Below are 17,551 nucleotides of genomic sequence, written 5' to 3'. Positions count from 1 at the left end.
ATTAAAAGTATGGTCATTTCAATAAATGCCACTGGGTCGACTGAACATTCCATATGGGAAAAAACTGAATTTTGACCACTACCTCACACCAAATGAGAAAATCAGTTCCAGAAAAATTGTAGATCCAAATGTGCTAGGTAAAACAGTGAACTATGATCTTTCAGAAGAAACACCTAGCAGAATATTTTTACAGCCTTGGAATAGGTGAAGATTTTCTTAGACAAGAAACAAAAACACCAGTTATACAGGAAAAAAGTTGATAAGTAGGATTGCATTAAAATTAAGAGTTTCTGTTCATGAAGAGTCCACCAATAAGAGTGAAAAGACAATTCACAGTGTGGGAAAAGTTCTTTATCATACATATATTTAAAAAAGGACTCTTATCTAAAATATATTATTTAAAAACTTATACATATATGTCAGAAAAAATATGATCTCCAATAGCAACCTAAAAAAGAAAACTTGAATTGGTCAATAAAAATGAAACAGTTACTCAACTTTATTAATATTAAGGGAATGCAAATTTAAATGGTAATGTGATACCACTGCATGTCCACCAGATGATTTTAAAAATAGGGATAAGATCAAGCATAAATGAGAATGTAAAAAATTCCTAAGTGTCCCAGTATGCATGGGCTCAAAATTGGTACAACTGCTTATGAAAATTAGTATTTACAGTCAAACCTCTGTTGTGGAACAAAACTTTGGTTCTCAACTCCACAACTCTTTCATACTGATACTGTACTAACATTGGACACATGCATATATCAGGACCCAACCATTTAACACTTAAGTATTTACCCCAAAGAATTGAAAACATGTTCACCAGAAGATATATACAGAATATAGCAGTACTGCTCATAATAGCGAAGAATTAGAAACAATTCAAATACCAATAACAGTAGAATGGGCAAATAAACTGTAGTATATACACACTAGAATACAGTCAAGCACTATTTAACAATGGGGATACATTCTGAGAAATGAATCTTTTGTCTGAACATCATAAATGTACTTATATAAACTTAGGTGGTATAGCTTACTATACACCTAGGCCAGTGGTTGGCAAACTGCGACTCGTGAGCCACATGCGGCTCTTTGGCCCCTTGAGTGTGGCTCTTCCACAAAATACCATGTGCGGGTGCACACGTACAATGCAATTGAACCTTCATGGCCCATGTGCAGAGTTGGTATTTTGTGAAAGAGCCATACTCAAGGGACCAAAGAGCCGCATATGGCTGGCGAGCCGCAGTTGGCTGACCACTGACCTAGGCTATAAGGCAGGGGTCCTCAAACTTTTTAAACAGAGGGCCAGTTCACTGTCCCTCAGACCGTTGGAGGGCCGGACTATAGTTTAAAAAAAAACTATGAACAAATTCCTATGCACACTGCACATATCTTATTTTGAAGTAAAAAAACAAAAGGGGAACAAATACAATATTTGTATTTGCATGTGGCCCGCGGGCCGTAGTTTGAGGACCTCTGCTATAAGGTATAGCCTATTGCTCTTAGGCTACAAATTTGTACAGCATGTTACTGTACTGAATACTGTAGACAGTTGTAACACAACGGTATTTATGCAGCTAAACAGAAAAGGTAAAAATACAGTATAAAAGATTAAAAAAGGGTACTTGCTCTGGGTGAGTGATTGAGTGGTGAGTGTTAAGGCCTAGGACTTTACTGTACCCTGCTGTAGACTTTCTAAACACTGCATGCCTACAGTAAATTGATAAAACGAGATTAAATCAAGCACAAGAGACAATGCAATCAAGAGATACTATAAACACAAGAACTTTGAAGGTGCTACTGGTGTAACAGCATACTGTTTTACAGCAAACTTTTTTTTATAAGTAGAAAGTACATTCTAAAACAGGGGTCCTCAAACTACGGCCCACGGGCCACATGCAAATACAAATACTGTATTTGTTCCCGTTTTGTTTTTTTATTTCAAAATAAGATATGTGCAGTGTGCATAGGAATTTGTTCATAGTTTTTTTTTTTAACTATAATCCGGCCCTCCAACGGTCTGAGGGACAGTGAACTGGCCCCCTGTTTAAAAAGTTTGAGGGCACCTGTTCTAAAATAATGATTAAAAAGAATAGTATAGCCCTAGCTGGTTTTGCTCAGTGGATAGAGCATTGGCCCTCGTATTGAAGGGTCTTAGGTTCAAATTCAGTCAAGGGCAAATACCTCAGTTGCAGACTTCATCCCCAGCTCTAGTCAGTGTATGTGAGGGAGGCAACCAATTGGTGTATCTCTCTCACATTGGTGTTTAGCTCTCTCTGACTCTCCCCCTCCCTTCCACTCTCTCTAAAAATCAATGGGAAAATATCCTCAGATGAGGATTAACAACAACAAAAAAGTATAGTATAGTAAATACATAAAGCCATAACATAGTCACTTATTATCATTATCAAGTATTATGCACTGAAAATAATTACGTGGCTATACTTTTATACAACTAGCAGCACAGTAAGTTTGTTTACACCAGCCTTACAAACACTTGAGTAGTTGTGCTCTGACATTAAGATGACACTAAGCAATAGGAATTTTTCAGCTCCATTAAAACCTTACAGGACCACCATTGTATATGTGGTCTGTCATTGACTGAAGTGTCATGATATGGAGCATGACTGTATTATACAGCAGTGAACATGTGTGAAATGCAGCTGCATGCAATAATTTGGATGAATCTCACTGATCCAATGCTAAGCTAAGGAAGCCAGACAGAACATATGTACTGTAAGATTCTGCTTATATATAGTGTGGGGCAAGAGTAGATTTACAGTTGTGAGTATGCTAAGCAGAGTTTATTCTTGTATTATTATTTATTGTATTATTTTCCATACGAACAACTGTAAACCTACTTTTGCCCAACCCTGTATAACGTTCCATATGATTGTTTAATATAAACTGGTAGGTTGATAAAAAAATTTACATAGAAATACAAAAATCCAAGCATAGCTAAGATAAAATAATCTATATATCAGAAATCTGTTGTGGAGAAGTGGTTCCCAATGGCCTTAGGAGGGGACACAAGTGGGTTCTGGAGTTCTGATAGAATTTTCTTTCTTTATCAGATGGCTAGTTACACAGGTGTGTTCACTTTGGGAAAACCATCTAGCTGTGCACATGTGATTGATTTATTTACTTCTCTGTATGTTATACTTACAGAGTACTTGTATTTGAGAAAGTATTTTCTTGTAAGATAAACAAGAAACTGGTAACATGGCTTGCCCCCAGGGACTGTAGTTACAAGTCAGGCTGGTATGTGCTTTTGATTTTGGAATCAAGAAAATGTACCTTTTTGAAAACAAGTACTACAATTTATATTTAAAAGAGAATAAATCAGATTTATTTGTTTCATAGTAAATGCTATTGGACTGAATTATGTTAAAATTTAGATACTATCAAGTTAATTAAAACACAAATCCCAATTATATGTCAAGAAATAGACAAAGGTAGGAAGTAAGTGACAGGCAAGGAGACACAAAAAAATTTTTTAAAGCTAGGTTGGTAGTATAAGAAATGTAGAATTTAACTTAACAGCTAATAAACAAGTTGATGTGGGATATTATGTAATAGGAAAAGGCTCAATTAGCAAAGAAATGCAGAATTTGGGGAGCTAAGAGACATAATGCTGACATTATGCAAATATAGTATAGAAATAGCCATTCTTAATGTTTTAAGGCTTTTTGGAACACCACTTTTAAATATCGTAAAGTATGCTTTATGGCAATTCTTGAATCTTAGTATGATAGCAAATGTTAATTATTTTATTTTTAATTTTTTTTTCATTTTAAAAACAAAACTTAAAAAACTTAAGTACTTAGAAGGAATATAAACATTAGTTAAAGTTGCCCTTCCTTCTTTGGCCCTCAGAGTCCTGTTAATCATAAGTAAAGTAACCACTACTAATTACTTTGTAATCATGTGGAAACTTTTAACTCATTTTGAAAAATAATACTGAAAGGAAAATTGGAAGCTACTCCTAATATTTGTTGTAAAGTATTGCTGGGGATCTTTCCCTGCATCTAGAAAGGGTCAGGAATCTGGAGAAGGGTTGCGAATAAATTAATAAGGAGAATAGACATGAAATATAAATTTGGAAGGCATTTTGGGGGAGCCAGGAAAGCTTAGCTTTAGTAACTAAGTTCTCCGAATCTCCGCAACCAGGGCTTTTTATTTCCACACTAGAGGCCTGGCGCGTGAAATACGTGCATGGGTACGGTCCCTAGGCCTGGCGTGATACCAAGGCCATCTTCCCTGGCTACCGGCAGTCGGCCCCGCCCACCACTGCCACCCACCCCCGGTTCCCCATTCGCCATCAGACAATCAGAGCCTGCAGGCTGTGGGGAAGGGACCGAGAGGTTGGCTGGCAGGCCCTGATCAGGCAATCAGGGCATGTGGGCTGGGGGCAGCTCCTACATTGTGCATCTGCTCCCTGGTGGTCAATGCACATCATAATGACCAGTCATTCTGCCGTTCGGTCCATTTGCATATTACCCTTTCATTATATAGGATTTTGCCCTATAGCAAAACAGATACCCATTAAAATACCAACGACATACTTCACAGACCTAGAACGAACTCTCCAAAAATTCATCTGGAATAAAAAAAGACCCTGAATAGCTGCAGCGATCCTGAGAAAGAACAAAGTAGGTGGGATCTCAATAACAAATATCAAGCTGTATTACAAAGCCACTGTTCTCAAAACTGCTTGGTACTGACACAAGAACAGACATATAGATCAATGGAATAGACTAGAGAACCCAGAAATCGACCCGAACCAATATGCTCAATTAATATTTGACAAAGGAGGCAAGAACATACAATGGAGTCAAGACAGTCTCTTCAATAAATGGTGCTGGGAAAATTGGACAGATACATGCAAAAAAATGAAACTAGACCATCAACTTACACCATACACAAAAATAAACTCAAAATGGATAAAGGACTTAAATGTAAGACGGGAAACCATAAAAATATTAGAGGAATCCAAAGGCAACAAAATCTCAGACATATGCCGAAGCAATATCTTCACTGATACATCTCCTAGGGCATTGGAAACTAAAGAGAAAATAAACAAGTGGGACTACATCAAAATAAAAAGCTTCTGCACAGCAAAAGAAACCATCAACAAAACAACAAGAAAGCCCACTGCATGGGAGAACATATTTGCCAATGATATCACCAATAAGGGTTTAATCTCCAAAATTTATAGGGAACTCATACAACTTAACAAAAGGAAGATAAACAATCCAATCAAAAAATGGGCAAAGGACCTAAATAGACCTTTCTCAAAAGAGGACATTCAGAAAGCCAAGAGACATATGAAAACATGCTCCAAGTCACTAATCATCTGAGAGATGCAAATCAAAACAACAATGAGGTACCATCTCACACCAGTCAGAATGGCTATCATCAACAAATCAAAAAACGACAAGTGCTGGAGAGGATGCGGAGAAAAAGGAACACTCATGCATTGCTGGTGGGAATGCAGACTGGTGCAGCCACTATGGAAGACAGAATGGAGTTCCCTCAAAAAGTTAAAAATGGAACTCTCATTTGACCCATTGATCCCACTGCTAGGAATATATCCCAAGAAACCAGAAACACCAATCAGAAAGGATATATACATCCCTATGTTCATAGCAGCACAATTTACCATAGCTAAGATTTGGAAACAACCTAAGTGCCCATCAACGGATGAATGGATTAGGAAACTGGTACATATACACAATGGAATACTATGCTGCTGTAAAAAAGAAGGAACTCTTGCCTTTTGCAACAGCATAGATGGAACTGGAGAGCATTATGCTAAGTGAAATAAGCCAGTCAGTGAAAGAAAAATACCACATGATCTCATTTATGGATAATAAAGACCATTATAAACTGATGAACAAAAATAGATACAGAGGCAGAGCAGCATTAAACAGATTGTCAAACTTCAGCAGGAAGGCTGGGGATTGTGTGTGTGTGGGGGGGTGGGGGGTGGCGGTAAGAGATCAACCAAAGGACTTGTATGCATGCATATAAACATAACCAATGGACATAAGTCACTGGGGGGTAGAGGAGGCTGGGGGAAGGTCTAGGGGAAAAAGGGGAGACAAATGTACTACTCTTTGTAATATTTTAAGTAATTAAAATAATAAAGCATATATACAATTTTGACTGCAAAAAAACACACAACAGATATACATATAAAAGGTAAGTTTTGATCAAGTTGGGGGAACTGCCTTCTGCTGTTCAGCTGTTTGTCCAGCAGCGGGTAATAACATGTAGATTTCCAGGTTTGGGGAAATGCCCTCAGCTGTCTGGCAGCAGGCAATAATATGTGTCTTCAGCCCTGCTGAAGCCTCAAGGTTCACCAACATTTTGATGAACTTCTTGCATTTATGACCTGCTAGAATTAGCTCCCAGCAAAGTATTTTCTTTAAAAATGTATGTCAGGTTCAGTTTTTATGATTGGATTGCTTTGTGCACTAAAGTCTAAGGAATTGACATTTAATGAAGACTTTATATTGCACAGGTTTTAGAATTACTTCTTGCCTTCTGTTCAGTGACTCAGCTGCGCCATGTGCTCACTCAGATGATATTTGAACAATCTCCATCTGACAACACTGTTCTGGGAAGCCGTTCTAAATGTGCAGAACCTACTGTAGCTCTACTTCGTTGGTCAAGCCAACCCTTGGATGGATCAGAAAACTGTTCTATTTTAGCATTGGAGCTGTTTAAGGAAATATTTGAGGTAATATTTGACAATTTGACTTCCATTTTTATGATTCTCAGTGAACAGTTGTTTTAAAAAATGTTCATAATAAACTTAAAGTTGTTCATATATTTTAGGAAAACTTTTCCATTACTAGGCTCCCTAACATTCAGCTACTGAATTTCTTTTCTCTGGCAAAATCACAAATATTAGTGTTTTCTCTTTTATATATATACTGAATAGCTTATATATACTCCTTTCAGTGTAATAAGTAAAGGTTTATGGTTTGTATGTTTGACTATTTTTTGAAATAATCACATTCTGTCTGTCTCAGTAGATACTGTCTGCTCTCTTCATTAGCCTTTTGAGTTGATTAACAGAGGAACATTGGATTGAGTCAGTGAAGTAGCATGGAGCACGCCAGGCATGTCTAGACACTTAGGATACAGACAAAATTCCTTCTATAGAGTCCATTATATTCTATCAGGGTTATTTTGTATTCTCCCCTATTCTCCCTGTTTGTACCCATTCTGCCTACCCTCATTCTCTTCCTAGAATGTTTCCCCTTCCCTTACGAGATCCTATGCACAAACAAATACGTATGAATGATTAAATATATTTGTTAGAAATTATGTACAAGTTGTTTTTTCTGTTTTATATTGGTCTTGCCTGTTAATCAGTTTTAGTATTTAAAGAGCCCTTTGAGATTCTTGATGGGAATTATTTGTGGTTGTAAAGCATTAAAACTAGTGTCTATTTAATTATTGTAATTACATTTAGCAAGTTCAGGATATTTGTTTTTAGTACACTTTATAATAATTTTAAATCACAAGTATAATCTATTTAGAAATTGTTTACAGTTGATTAACCCAAAACCTTTTTGTTCCATTTGAAGAAAAGATCATCATAGTCTCGATACTGGATAAAGGGTAGATTTTAAATAGACACAGGTCAATGAACTATTAAGTAACAAATTTAGAGAGAATATTGTAGCTCTGTGATGACTATTTCTGCATTCTGTATTCCATCTTTTGTTTTGTTTTGTTTTTAATCGGTGGTGGTGGTTATATTCCAGGATGTCATAGATAGTGCTAACAGTTCCTTAGCTGACCGTTTTGTGACCCTTCTGCTGCCTACAGTCCTTGATCAGCTTCAGTTCACAGATCAAAATCTAGATGAGGCCTTAATAAGAAAAAAATGTGAAAGGATGATCAAAGCCACTGAAGTTTTATTAAATATCCTTTACTATTATAAATATGGAAACTAAATAACCACTCACTTTTTTCCCCAGCATTGTATTTACTGCATTTTTGTCTTTGGTTATAATTTTGTGACTTCTCATGCTTGTATCTATTCACAATTATTGAACTGAAGTTTAAATATAGAACTAATTCTCAATGAATAATTTCTATGAAAGTTATTCAGACATTTTTTTCCTTATTTTTGTGCAAAACTTTTAATCTAAAGAACATTTTCAAAAATGATATTTTTATCATAATTTTAGATTAGGATTTATATTCTAAAATAACTGCCCTTTCACTTCTGATGCTAATAGTTGCCTCTGGATGATTTGTGGTGCCATCTTTGGTGGAATGTATCAGAATAAATAAATGTTGATAAAGGTGTCATTGTTTTAGCTCAGTAAATTTTAGCTGTGTTTTAAAAATTAAAGCATAAATGTTTTTAATAAAGGTGACATCACACTTGATTATAAAAAGGCAAATGTTATCAAGACAAATTAATTCATTAAAAAAAAAAAAAGACCTTGAGTAAAATTAGTATCACTGCTTAACTTCTATATACTGGTTTTCTTAGGTCTTTCTTTGTTAGCTTTTGTTTTTTTTAGATCAGCTGATTCTAACCCTCCAAAAAAGTCCAAATCTCAATTTTTAAAAAATTTAATAATGCTTTTAAAAAAATTATCAACGAGAAACCACTATATTTGAGCCAAATCTCTTACATTTGCCTAGTTAGGTTTTTTTTTTGTATCTCAAAGCAAGAAGAATTTGCTCAACTTTGTCCTGCCCTAAAACAAACACCACATCTCTTTCCACTCCTCTCTGAGCTGCTGCTGCTTAATTCCCTTCTTCCTTTATAGCAGTGTCTCTCAATGTGGGCTGTTTATTAGAATCAGTAGGAGGACATTTTAAAAATACTGACACCGGAATCTTATTTTCAGAGATTCTAATTTAACGAGTGATGTGAAACCCTAGTGGGGAGGAGTGTTTATGATTATTTGTTTAAACTACTTAGGTGATTCTGACATATAGCCAGAATTGAAAACCATTGCTATAGAGATAAATGATTACTTTGCTTGACCTTACAGATATCCATAATATATTCAGTCCTTCTCTTATTGATTGGTAGCTATTTATTTATTTGTTTGTTTATTTATGAGAGAGAGAGAAACATCAATTTGTTGTTCCACTTATTTATGCATTCATTGGTTGATTCTTGTATGTGCCCTGACCAGGGATCAAACCCACAACCTTCGCATATCAGGACAGTGCTCTAACCCACTGAGCTACCAGGTCAGAGGAAAACTTGACTCTTTTCAATGATAAATCCTATATAATAAAAGCCTAATATGCTAAGTGTCCAACCATTTGTTCGACCAGTTGCTCTGATGTGAACTGACCACCAGGGTGCAGACGCTCTGACCGGTAGGTAAGCTTGCTGCCGGGGTCCAGCCAATCGGGCCTGGGCAAGACGGGCCAGACATGCCCTGGAGCCTGTTGAGTATGACTCCCTCCACGTTCTGCGTGGAGTAGGGTTCGGTATCTGAAAGAGGAGCCGCACAACAAATGGAGAGAAAAAGACACAAGATAATTTTGCAATATTGGGGGACCAGGCGGCAAGTCCCGAAGGACTTCCCTCGTGCTCAGACCTCACCAAGCTTTTATTGATCTGGGATGCACCCATAGCATAGCCCTTAGGCAGGTGACCCCCTAGTAACAAGCAGACTAGCCCATCAGCAAGGATTTACATAATAATAAATGGGGGAGTAGTTTCAGCTACCACTGTCTGGACAAACAGAGGTGGCGCCTAGCTCCAAGCTTTGCTAGGGCTTCAAAGGCACCCAGCCTTCGGGAGGGTTTCCGGGAGTTCTCTGTCTATGCTTATCAGATAGTGAAGGCAATAAACAGTTTCCCACAGGAGCCCTCCTGCAGTCCCTACCCGGCCCTGATCGTGCACTGGTGGGGTCCCTCAGGCTGACCTCTGCCCTCTTGCAATTCGGGACCCCTCTGGTACGTTGGAGAGCCAGTTTTGGCCCAATCCCCTCGGGCCAGGCCGAGGGGCCCCATTCACCGGGCCTCTAGTATTCAAAATAACTTAAAATATAAGAGTATGAGAAAATAACTTCCTTTAGTTCAGTAAGTGTTTATTGAACCATTGTGATGCCTGCTGGCAAAAGACTCCCATCTAGTAGAGGAACATTCTTTTGGTTTCACCTTTGAGTCTGAAACTTTTGGTGTCAGTCTCATCACTTACCTGTCACTTAAATGCTCTGAGCTCTAGTTTTCTCATCTGTCATTGAGCTAATGTAACAATACACCAGATTTCGGTGAGATAATTTGCATGAAATCATCCTCAGTGCTGTAAAGTGCTATACAAATATAAGGCTTTTTGAGAAATTTTTTGTGTGCCTTAACAAAACTTACCTCTATGTGGAGACGAAACTCTAAAAGTGAATGTTGCAAAAATTCTAACTACTGTCAAATGTACCACTCTGATAGAACAACAGTTTACATATGGCAAGATTGATCTGGGGTTTGGAACAAAGGTCGCTGATTCTGAATTGGGGTAAGTATATGAAATTCAAATTGTGAAATGGTACAGCCATACTTAATAAAAATAAAAAGATGTAGTGATTCTCATCCCTTTTGGAAGCATATCGTTGGGGTATGTTCTATTTACTCAAGGTGTAGTGGAGAATTAAAAATTTTCATAATGATTTTTTAGAAAATCTATTTAATCCATAGATCACATGCTTCTGAAGAAGGATATTAACATTTGGTTTATTTCTCATTGTTTAGGTTTGTTTCGTCATGTTTTAATTTATTGTGATTATCTAAGGGTCTTTTATACTGCTGAATATTTCTAGAGGTCTTTTTGACATTGCCTCAGTAACTGTTTTTATGTCCATTTAGTTCTATATGTTTAAATGCAAAAGCATGACAAAACAGGTGTAGTTTTTATCATGAGCAAATTAGTCACTGCTTAAGTTTTCTAATAACAAAGACAACTTCTACCTTAGCATGTTAAGATTTCTGGTTAAAAGTGGCATAGTAATGAGATTACTTTATCCCCCTCCTCCCACATGAATTAAGTCCATCTGACAAGTATTTATTGAGGACCAGCTAAGTGTTAGACACTATGATTTGTTCCAATTTTCATAAATATAATTGTCAGAATTGCATTCTTCAATAACAAGGATCATCTTTTTACTTTTTTGTACTCCCGTTTGGGCACAGTTTAGTATAATTCATTCAATAAATTTAGGTATTACACCGTTGCCCTCTATTGTTGACATTCCAGTGGCAAAGCTAAGAATTAAATGGGTCATGTTATCAATGCTGCTAGTAATTTGAAGCAGAAAGTTGAGGCATGGTGGTATTTGAGAATAGAAAAATAAATTCCGTCAGGACTATTAATGCTGATTTATTCTCTTTGGGTCTTGAGTTTAAAGGATGTTGGTCTCTATGATATTTTTACTTTTCAGTAATATTTTACTTCTCAAAAGAAGCAATACTGTATCTTTTGAGATTTAAAAACAACGGTGTTGGTTTTCATTTTCTTTAAAATTATGTACAGAAATAAACTCTAAGGAAATTTTTAGTTAACTAATTTAAATATGACTTTTTTTTTTTTTAAGCAAACTTGCTGCTGATGTAATTTTGAAAACTCTTGATTTAATGAACAGACTTAAACATTTAGTTCCTGGTATGGAAGTAAGCTTCTACAAAATCCTTCAGGTGAGTTTATATTCTTCAAATAATTGTAGTTATTCATATGTAAATGCTTCCTAATATATGTTTTTGTTTTAAAATTCTTAATTTTTAGATTATTTTCTTAGAATTGACATCAGAATAAAGCTTAAAGTTGTTAATTGTTTTAAGTAGCTATAATATTCTTACTACACAGTTATGTTACATTTTTGCAGAAACTGAATGTAAGTGCTCCTGGGTCTAATGTACAGAATATTCATGATAGCGACAGTTCTTAAGCCTTTTTCTTTTTTGTGTCCTACTTCAGTTTTCTTCATTTATTTTTGTTGACGTTATGGTGATGAGGGGAGTGGTATTTGTTTGAGGGTTTATTTTTAGTTTGAGTTGATGAGGTAGGATATTAAGGAGGTGGGGAGACATTTGGAAGAAAAGGACTTGATTATGAATGATAAGATTAGAGAGGCTGTGCAGAAAATAGCTAACTCACAAATGTAAATGATAGTAGCTGAATAAGAGCTCTAGATGTTTACCTTGGTATCCACAAAACCTGCTTTATAATAGATATTTAACAACAATGTGAGCATTAAGTTACTATAATAAGTTAACAAAGATGGTTCTCATGTCTCTATAGACAGGGTAGAAGCCAAAACTGAAACCTTAGGCTGGGGCCACTTGTACACTGTAAGAGCATAATGCTTAAGAGACAGGGTACTTGTACCCTTTAAGAGCATAATGCCTAAGAGACAGGGTTTAGTTATTGACTCCACTACTTATTAGTCACTGCAGACTTGAGCCAGTTATTTTGCCTCTCTGAGCTCCAGGTTCCTGACTACAAAATGCAAATAATGATCCCCCTCCATGAGAGCAATTATGGTAGGTTACCATGGGGATTACAAAGATAAAGTCCAGCTCTTATCATGGTTCTGTGGCATTAGATTATATTTGAATACCTATAAGACACTCAACATTGTACTAGTAAAATGTTGATCGTTATAAAGGATTTATGTCTAATGTTTTTCTCAAACTGATTTTATGTCAGTTCTTAGGAGATTTTTTTCATATTAGATGATTTGGGGCTTACAGTATTAATATAAAATATTTACTGACATGAAGGACTTATACTTTGACTATAATTGTTTTAGTTACTAAATTAAAAAATTGTATTGAGTTCATTTGAATTTTACTTTAACTTTTAAATTTAATTTGCAAATGATTAGCCAGTTTTTCTTTTAAATGGTAGCTAGAAAAAGAAAATAATTTAAAATATTAGTCAGTTGTAGTCAGATGTTAAATTCCTCAAAATATTTAAGACATGATTTTCATAGGCACAGTCAAAAACACTCAAAATCTTTGCCAGATTTTTAAAGCTAATGTTAGTATTGATTGCTAAAACAATTATAACAAGGTAAAAACTAATAAATACATTCGAACATTAGATAGAAACACTTTAGACTTCGCCTAATATTATTGTATGATTTACTCTGTTTATTCACCTTACTCTAAAAGACCTGACATTATTCTTTCTGCCTCTTGTTTTCTGGTTTCTGATTTGCTTAGGATCCACGCCTGATAACTCCCTTGGCTTTTGCTTTAACATCAGATAATAGAGAACAAGTCCAGTCTGGATTGGGAATATTATTGGAAGCTGCTCCACTGCCAGATTTTCCTGCTTTAGTGTGAGTTGTCATCATTTGCAGTATATCTCTTATAGTGCTGGAATATCCTGCTGTGTTTCTTTAATAGGCCTCAATACAGCCAGGTTAGAAAATTAGTGAACTGAAGACTTCATTGTAACAGTAATTTTTCAAGTAATTAAAATTTGATTCCATCTGAAAAGACCAGGTATATGTATATTCAGGGAAAAGCTAGATCCAGATGGTTAAATATGTTATGCAGCTCCTGTCTCTCACCACTTCTTTTTAATGTAGTAGACTCGGACTAAGCTTACATCCTACCAGTTTAGTTCTTCCCTTCAAAAAGCTTTTCCTTCTCAACTGTTTAAGTAAGTTTAAGCATCACTGTCATTGACCAAATCCGGGTCATTTGCCAAGGAGGGCACCTTGGCAAATGCCAAGGATTTAGATATGAGAACTACATGAACTGGAGGTTGGGAGTTAGGGAATGTGGGAGGTTGGAGGTAGGGGGTGAGAGGATTCCCAAAGAAAAGTTCTGTGCTTTTATCAGAAAGTGGAATCGATAATGGCCAGGCAGAATTATCCACTATACTCATTAATTTCAAACATTAAGAGAATATTTGCAATTAGGTTTGAAAAACAAACAAAATGTCTAGTAGGGTTATACTTTAAAAAGTTGAAGTGCTTTGTATAAATGTATTTGCAAAAGAAGTTTGAATAAACTGAAGCAGTGGTAAGTAGGTTAGATATTTATACATGCGAGATGTCAGCAAACTAACCAGCAGACAGGAGCCTGTTTTTGTAAATAAAGTGTTACTGGAATAGGGCCATATCCACTCATTTTCATACTGTCTGTATTGTCTGTCTATATTCATGATATGACATCAGGGTTGGGAAGTTCTAACAAAGACTATGTAGACCAGGAGTGAGGAACCTTTTTTCTCCCAAGGGCCATTTGATTTTTATAACATCATTCGAGGGACATACAAAATTATCAACATAAAATTAGCCTACTACACTTAATTAGCTCACCCCTAATGCCTTTGGGGACCTTATATGGCCTGTAGGCCAGATGTTTCCCACTCCTGGATAGACCCTCAAGCCTAAAATACACTGCCTTGTCCTTTAAGAAAAAGTTTGCTAACCTCTGCTATTTCTATTAACTGACTTAGCAAACTCATTTTTCAGAAGTAATTTAAATAGTCATATATTCAGAGAGGAAGAGCTACGGAAAACAAGACCTAGAGATTACTTACTCAAAATTCCCTTATTTTTTTTAATCCTCACCCAAGGAATGAAGATATTTTTTCCATTGATTTTTAGAAAGAGTGGAAGGGATGGGGAAGGAGGAGGAGGAGAAGGAGGAGAGAGAGAGAGAGAGAGAGAGAGAGAGAGAGAGAGAGAGAGAGAGAGAGAGAGAGAGAGAGAGAGAGAGAAAGAGAAGAGAGAGAGAGAGAAACATTGATGTATTAGAGATACATCTATTGGTTACTCTCCGCTCTTGCCCTGACTAGGGCCAGGTATTGAACCTGCAATCCTTTGGTCCATGAGCCAACACTCTAACCATTCAGCAACTGGCCATGGCAGAAGTCCCTTAACTTTAAAAAATATATGTGTGTGTGTGTGTGTACACACACACACACACACACACACACACACACACATATATATATATAATTTTTTTTTTTTTTTTTTTGATTTCAGGGAGAGGGAGAGAGAGATACATCAGTGATGAGAGAGTTATCAATCTGCTGCCTCCTGCATACCCCCTAGTGGGAATAGAGTTCGCAACTCGGGCTTCTGTCCTGACCTCTAGCTCATGGGTCGACCCTCAACCTTTAAACTACACTGGCCAGGCTCCCTTCATTTTATAATAAATATTTTTTTAAGAAACAAATGGACAAATAGGGAGCTTCTCAAGTCACAAGATAGAAATGGTGGTAGCCTGCTTGCTTCAGCTGTGGTAATCTGATATGAAGCAAAACCCCCACACTTCAGAATGGAAAGTTTCAGCATCACTGCAAGTGGGAGTTCATCTTCTGTATCTGGATATGTTGCCTTCCCACCATTTCACTGTCTTGGCTGTCCTTGTCTTACTTGTGTTGTATAATTTTCTCTTTGGAAACTTTCAGGTGTCCATTTATATTTATTTATACCTTTGTTTACATTGCCGTAGACCAGTGATGGCGAACCTTTTGAGCTCAGCGTGTCAGCATTTTGAAAAACCCTAACTTAACCCTGGTGCCGTGTCACATATAGAAATTTTTTTTATATTTGCAACCATAGTAAAACAAAGATTTATATTTTTGATATTTATTTTATATATTTAAATGCCATTTAACAAAGAAAAATCAACCAAAAAAATGAGTTCACGTGTCACCTCTGACATACGTGTCATAGGTTCGCCATCACTGCCTTAGACAGTTTAATAAGGTGAAATTATATGATGGATGGATGGATGGGTGGGTGTGTAGGTAGGTCTTTTTGGTGTGTGTAAATTTTATTTAAATATTTAACAGACATCCGGTAAGGGCCAGCTATGTGGCAGGTTCCCTCCTAGGCATTTTGGACATTGCATTGAATTAGACAGAGGGCCTTCTGTTATGATGTTTACATTCTAGTTGGGAGACAAGTAAGTTTTATAATGTGCAGATCATTATGAGTAGAGGGACCTTTATGAGGAAGAGAATTTAAAATGAGACCTGATGATAAGGAGGAACCAACACTATGCAGATCTGGTGGGACAAGTGTTCTACATAAAGCAGCAGCTTATAAAGGCTCTGAGACAGGAATAAGACAGGATAAATAGAAGGGGTGGAATGTAAGTCAAGTTTGTGAGAACATATACTGAGGGAGAAAGGGAAAGGGTGAAGACCATAGGTAAAGGCCAGGTGATGTTACCATACCAATGGTAATGATGTTCTCACCACTATCAATAATGTTGTACTTAATTTTTACAAATAAATTCACACTCACCAACTAGTTCTATTGCCTCCAAACCAGACGTAGAGTAGTTTTATGAAGGGTTGTAAGTAGGAAAGAGTTTCCTCTAGCAAATTTAGATATTTCCCAAATCCCACTTCATCATAAATTCCAAGATTATTTCAAAAATATTTGAAGACATATTCCCAAAAAGACCTATACTAAAAGATTCCCCAATTCTGTACTAACTCTATCTTTTGGTCTATTTTTATGTAATTATTTCTTACTCTTTTTGGTTCTCATTCAGACTTGGAGAAAGTATAGCAGCAAACAATGCCTATAGACAACAGGAAACAGAACATATGCCCAGAAGAATGCCTTTGCAATCATTAAATCACAGTTTTCCAACATCAGTAAAATGTTCAACTCCTCCAGTTTTGAAAGATAAAATTCCTGGATTGAACATTGAGGACTTAATAGAGAAACTTCAGTCTGGAGTGGTGGTGAGTGATAAACAGCATTATAACTGGGATTCTGCTTGCTACATATCAATGAATAGCAGCCCCGATTATAACAACTTTAGATGCAGATTTGATTGATGAAACTGTTTAATATAAAAAGTATCAATATTCTGGAAATTTGGGAAATAAGAAAAAATCAGCCATAAGAATCCTGTATTTTAACACAGCTGTCATATATCCCTACTGTTTCCCAGCCAGCCCACCCTTCCCACATCCTCAGATTAAGAAATATGTTTTAAATTCCCACAAGCATTCTAAATTTTACCCAGATATTCTTAGACAATAGCCAGGTTAGTGAAATGTTTTGTGAATTGCCTGATATAACATTCTTTTTTTTTTTTTTTAACTTGTTACTTATTAAGTTTTAATGATTCCGTTTTTTAGTAGGCATTTTTTTTTAATTTTGTCAGATGTTAAAATTTTCTGATTTTTGATTCAATTGTATTAAAATTTAGGTAAAGGATCAGATTAATGATGTGAGACTATCTGACATAATAGATGTATATGAGATGAAACTGTCTACATTAGCTGTGAGTACAATCTTATTTTAACTACGTGTAACAATTAAGCTTTAATGGATGTATTCCAGTAAATGATGAAGATGAATGCCATTGTTTTTTTATAGTCCAAAGACAGCAGGCTACAAGATCTCTTGGAAGCAAAAGCTCTAGCCCTTGCACAGGCTGATAGACTGATTGCTCAATATCGCTGTCAAAGAACTCAAGCTGAGACAGAGGTGTGTATAATATAAAGACTCATCAGATGAGTAGAAAAGTAAATGAAGTAAAACATGTACAAAATATTAGTTATATC

At 36.1% G+C, this 17,551-nt stretch overlaps 1 protein-coding gene across 2 annotated transcripts in view; it reads left to right on the top strand.

Annotated features, from left to right (window-relative positions):
* CIP2A (cellular inhibitor of PP2A) overlaps positions 1-17,551 on the top strand; it is a 45,020-nt gene that overhangs the window by 14,390 nt on the left and 13,079 nt on the right. For both annotated transcript variants that reach the window (XM_036350086.1, XM_036350087.1), the window contains 8 exons: positions 6,533-6,751; positions 7,788-7,947; positions 10,375-10,516; positions 11,589-11,688; positions 13,219-13,337; positions 16,525-16,720; positions 17,194-17,268; positions 17,364-17,474. In XM_036350086.1, the coding sequence (XP_036205979.1) occupies positions 6,533-6,751; positions 7,788-7,947; positions 10,375-10,516; positions 11,589-11,688; positions 13,219-13,337; positions 16,525-16,720; positions 17,194-17,268; positions 17,364-17,474 (1,122 nt within the window). The remainder of the gene's footprint in view (positions 1-6,532; positions 6,752-7,787; positions 7,948-10,374; positions 10,517-11,588; positions 11,689-13,218; positions 13,338-16,524; positions 16,721-17,193; positions 17,269-17,363; positions 17,475-17,551) is intronic.

Source organism: Myotis myotis, unplaced genomic scaffold (genome assembly GCF_014108235.1).
Source record: "Myotis myotis isolate mMyoMyo1 unplaced genomic scaffold, mMyoMyo1.p scaffold_m19_p_2, whole genome shotgun sequence".
NCBI classification, from domain to species: Eukaryota; Metazoa; Chordata; class Mammalia; order Chiroptera; family Vespertilionidae; genus Myotis; species Myotis myotis.
The sequence above is the reverse complement of the archived record's forward strand: the minus strand, read 5'-3'. Positions and strand labels throughout refer to the sequence as shown.